The sequence below is a fragment of the Guillardia theta genome, assembly GCF_000315625.1.
Source record: "Guillardia theta CCMP2712 unplaced genomic scaffold GUITHscaffold_307, whole genome shotgun sequence".
Classification (NCBI taxonomy): Eukaryota; class Cryptophyceae; order Pyrenomonadales; family Geminigeraceae; genus Guillardia; species Guillardia theta.
In genome coordinates, this window is record NW_005434370.1 from 18,850 (window position 1) to 23,897 (window position 5,048).

The 5,048-nt window shown below is 55.7% G+C and overlaps 1 protein-coding gene across 1 annotated transcript; it reads left to right on the forward strand.

Annotated features, from left to right (window-relative positions):
- Nucleotides 1-3,510: 3,510 nt before the first annotated feature.
- GUITHDRAFT_149249 (hypothetical protein) lies at nucleotides 3,511-4,778 on the forward strand (the record flags this gene model as incomplete). Its single annotated transcript, XM_005818442.1, has 5 exons — nucleotides 3,511-3,562; nucleotides 3,611-4,362; nucleotides 4,415-4,496; nucleotides 4,641-4,695; nucleotides 4,742-4,778. Coding segments are annotated over 5 exons (978 nt in total), but the record flags the coding sequence as incomplete, so codon positions are not given.
- Nucleotides 4,779-5,048: the final 270 nt, after the last annotated feature.

A 5,048-nucleotide genomic window follows, 5' to 3' on the forward strand; every position in this document is an offset into this window, starting at 1 on the left:
TCCCTCCTCCCTCCCTCCCTCCTCCCTCCCTCCTTCCCCTCCTCCTCCTCCTCTCCTCTCCTCCCTCCCTCCCTCCCCTCCCCTCTCCTCCTCTCCCCTCCCCTCCCCTCCCCTCTCCTCCAGCTCCTCTCCCCGATGGCTTCACGTGCGGCCATCGTGGTATCTCACATACTGAGAAACTTCAAACGTGAAAGTTTCAATGACGTCGCGATGTTCAAAGTTCCGAAGTTCAAAGTTCCGAAGTTCAAAGTTTCTCATCTCGCCGGCGCCCGGCCGGTATGGCCCGGCTGTGCGACTCATCAGTCCGCCGGCGATCAGCTTCTTTACTCAAAGTTAAGTTAAAAATCAGTACGAGGACAATCAGGAGAGTCGAGGAGGCTTGACCCTGACGATTCTTTACTCAAAGTTAAGTTAAAAATCAGTACGAGGACAACCCTGACACTGTCGCACAGGCCGATCACTCAGGGTCAACCCTCCGGGCCCGAGGCTCCCGCCGGCCGGCCGGAGGCCGGCCTCTACTCTTCTGAGTCGAATTGTCCTCGTACAGTACTGATTTTTAACTCAACTTTGAATAGACGACCGTACTACAGTACAGTCATTTACTCAAAGTTAAGTGAAAAATCAGTACAGTAGTATCAGTCAAGTTCCGTTGCGATCGGACTCCCCGACTCGCGGCGTTTACTCCTGCGGTTCTAGTAGTAAACTGTATCACAGGCAATATGTACCCCTCCCTTTGACCGGCTGAACTACCCCTGCCCGAAGCAGATGCAATAACAATGATCCCCGGGTTACTACGTGACTACCCCTACTTAGACCACTGAGGGAGGGGTGGTACCATCGTGATAATTATAAATTCCGGAACTCTCGGCTCAGGGGACTGACCTCGCCCATGCACATGCTCCCGCCCTCCCTGCCGCTCGCTCCTCACCCTCCCGCTCTTCCTCCTCCTCGTATCACCATCGAGATCCTCCAAGTATCACCATGGACTTCTGCCCGCAACGATAGAAAAGGCCTCTCCCTCCGTCCCGAGCATGCAACAGATTACACAGAATGTTCGAATGACGTGCTTGGTAACGTCCTCTCGGCAAGAGCAAAGGCTCAGTCCAGGGCGCAGAAGCTGCGACAGCAAGCTGATTGATAGAATTCAAGATGGATGAGTATGCGAGAAGGAGCAGGGAAAACGCGTGTGTATAGACTAGTCTTGTAATTGTAAATAAATGTCAAAGCATGAATCATGTCATGTATTAAAGTGACACAAGGCAGTTTCATCACGTGTACATTTATTGGATCTACTCACTCATTCTCGTCCACATGCTCTTGTCTGGATATGTAGACTCCGCGAGCCTGATGGCCGTGACAGCCTTACAAGTAGTACGTGAAGATTCCTCCATTCTTGGCAGGATGAGGAGAAGAAGCTTGTTGTGATAAGGAATAGCCATCAGGCTCATCATCCACAAGGATCTCCTCTCTCCTCACTTAGATTGTGACATGTTGTTTGACTTTGTGTGCCTTTTCCTCTAATCAACTTCACGTTACTGCACAACTGCACCACTGTCTGGAAGCTGCCATTGCATAATGTAATAAACACCCCCTTTGCATGAGGAAGCTCGATGCTGATTGATCTTGCAACTTCTGACTTGTCACTGAAAGTTGCCTGCCAGACTGCCGGGGCCCACCTTGCAAACTTGGGGCAGTGTTGCCATCTGATTCACCAGAGCGATGACTGCGTACTGAGTTTGATTGCGTCCGATCGTAGGTATGTTCCTGGCTCTTTACTCATATTCAAAGTTAAGTTAAAAATCAGTACGAGGACAATCAGGAGAGTCGAGGAGGCTTGACCCTGACACTGTCGCACAGGCCAAACGGTGAGAAGAGAAAAGAAAGCGAGAACCAACCCTTATCCTGCCTGCGCGCGCTGCTGACCCCGACGACTCCCGGCGAGTCCGGTGACCGCACAGTGCGCCCCGCCCCCCCCCCTCCCCCCCCCGGGCCCCCCGGCGGCGTTTCAAGGCTTCCGAGTTCGTGGTTCAGCGCTGATGACAAGTGAGCCAGTGATGCGGCGCTTCCGATGATCATTGAATGCACGGGAGTCAGACAGTCCGATCAGAGGACTCCGGGAGACTGGCTCTCCAGTGATCAATGTGCTGAGTGTCGGACGGTCCGATACGGTCACACTGTCACGAACGGTTCGCCTCAGGGCCTGCCAACAGTGACTGTGACAGCTGCTAGGCTCCAACATGACTCACGCAGTGCTCAAAGTTAACGGTTAACTTAAAAGTTATCACACAGTCACTGAGCCTGTAGTACTCAGTGACTACCGTAGTACGGTGTTAGGACCGTCGGACCGGGACAACTTATCATCCAAGCCGGGTCCAACTTGCCACGGCGGCCCCCGGCCGGGCCCGCCGGCGCCTCAGCCTGTGGTGATCACCGATGCCCGGGCCGCCGGACCGGCGCGCGACCGAGTCTGAGTCGGGCGGGCCGGTCACAAAGGCCGGGCTGAGGCGGCCCGGAGAGTACCGTACGGTCCGACCCACCGGCAGGCCCCGGGCCCCGGCGGACTCGGGCGATCGGAGCGGGGGCCGACTGAGTATCTTTACCCGGTGTGACCCCACCCACGTTTTCGTAAGGGATAGGGAGGGGTAGAAATTGTAATGCCTTGTCAGCCGACCTTCTTTTTTCAAGATGACGGAGAAATAGGGGGGTAGGGTGTCCACAGATGGGGTGGGGTGCACGTCAAGGGTAGAGGAAACTTGGCAGATCTGCCCGATACGTTTACCAGCGTAGTGGTGGTCTTTGATGGGGTACATTACTGAAGTCGAAACAGGGAAAAATAGGGTAGGGTAGTGATTGACCAGGGGAAGGTACTTCATTACCAGGGGTGGGGTGCAAGAGTGTGACCTTGGGGTACTCCTGGGTGGTCAAAGTCTTGGTAGGGTGATTCAAAATGACTGGGATGGAGGGGTGGGGTAGGTGGTTGGCCGGGACTGTTGGATGACCGTTCTCCTGTTGAGGCACGCGCGGCCATGGCGCGATGGGGACAGGAGGGGGAGGAGGAGGGGAGGAGAAGAGCGAGAGAGAGAGGCGTAGATGAGCGAGAAAGACAAAGTTTGCTGTTGTGTACAAAGAGAAAGCAAAACGACAGCAAGGATTGCGAAATGCTGAAGGTAAAGGACGGGTTTGCTGATGGAATGTTCCGGTACTGGGGAGGATTGGTAGAGAGAATGATGAAAGCGTTGATGCTAGAGGCGGTAGAGCATGCAAAGTGGCATGAACTCGATTCCATGACAATTACACGAGGATCCGTAGAATGCTGAGAATAGGGAAAGGAGCTCACAGCCAACCGATGTCGTTTACCTCAAAGTTTACTCAAAGTAGTTTCGTTTCATTCAATGCTCCATTGCACAACATAGCCAAACAGGGATTCCTCGCAGAAGCCTCTGCACCAACAAGATCTAAGACCCTTGCTGCAGGTGAATGAGTCAGTTCCCTCCTCCTCCTCCTGGAGGAATGTTCCCCAACACCAACCCCACCAACCAGCCTACGAATGCAGCGTATCCAGGTCTGCCTTGCTGCGTTTCGTTCCTGCCGCGTTCCGATCGTCACGCAGGTGCCCAGCCAAGCACAGGCATGCCTCCTCCTACATCAGGCATGCCTCCTCCTACCGGCATGCCTCCTCCTACCGGCATGCCTACTCCTACCGGCATGCCTACTCCTACCGGCATGCCTACTCCTACCGGCATGCCTCCTCCTACATCAGGCATGCCTCCTCCTACATCAGGCATGCCTCCTCCTACCACAGGCATGCCACCCAACCAGCAGATGTATCAGCAGCCGAATCAAGCCGCACCGATGATGCCTGCTCCTGTTGCTCCTGCTCCACAGCAGCAGCAGCAGCACAATATGCATCAGCTCAATGCCTCAATGCAGAACGTGTCCTTGAATGCTCCGCAGACCTCTGCTCCTCCTCCATCGGGAGGATACCAGACACCTCCTGTTGGTTTTCCTCCTCCCACGAATAACTCAGCTCCTCCGACGCAGCAACCGTTTCCTCCTGCACAGGGCATGCCTCCTGGGCAAATGAACCAGGGCGGTGCCGCTCCCTCGTCCTTTCCTCCTCCTCCTACAGGCAGCAGGCCAGGTCTCCCCATCCCTCAAGCTCCTGGACGTGAGCCCTTCTCGGACCCTCAAGCAGCTGCTGACTTTCTCACTACAGCCAACACCTCGGCTCCACCACCACCACATGTCATGGGAGCTCCTCCAGCGCAGTTGGGCCAGCAGGTTCAGAGCCACCAGTACCCGCAGCAGACGCCTCCAACCTCATTCCCCAACGCTCAGCATGGGGGCGGCAGCCAGTCTCAGGTCAGGCACAGACTGTCGAAGAGGGCGTTGCGTGCTTCCTGACTGTTAGCAGAACCCCAACGGTGTTCTTCCTCCTCCTCAGACAGCAGGGGGGACCTTCGCTCCTCCTCCTAAGGATGGCGTAGCGCCTACCGGTCCGTGTTGTCTTAACTTCCCTCGTCCTGCCTCTATGGGGGCAGCAGGCCATCTGCGAAGTTCCTTGTTCTGCTCCTCCTGCTCTTGTTCCCCTACTCTCTCCTCTTCTTACTCCCTGTGCCCTGTATAAACCTCTCCCGCAGGGAAGGCGGGACAGGTCCAAGGACCTCCCCTCATCGCAAGTCAGGGGGTCGGAAGGTACTCGCTGCATGCTTATGATCCCACAAGCTGATTTGTTTTGTAGCGGAGGTGCTGGGCATACGACTGCCCCCCCTTCTAAGGTGAGGGGCAGGAGGGACGAGGACGAGAAGAAGATCGGAGGAGGAGGGAGGAGGAAGGAGCAGGAGCAGGGAGCGGGGAGCGAGAGATAATCTTGACGAACTTGTTCAGGCTCCTCCCATGTACAATCCGAACCTCGTCAAGGGAAAGGCGCATCCTCCGACTGAGCAGCAACAGCAACAGCAGCAGCAGCAGCAGCAGCAGCAGCAGCAGCAGCAGCAACACAGCAGCAGCAGCACAGGTTCCTGTCCTCTCCTGTCCTGTCCTCTCCT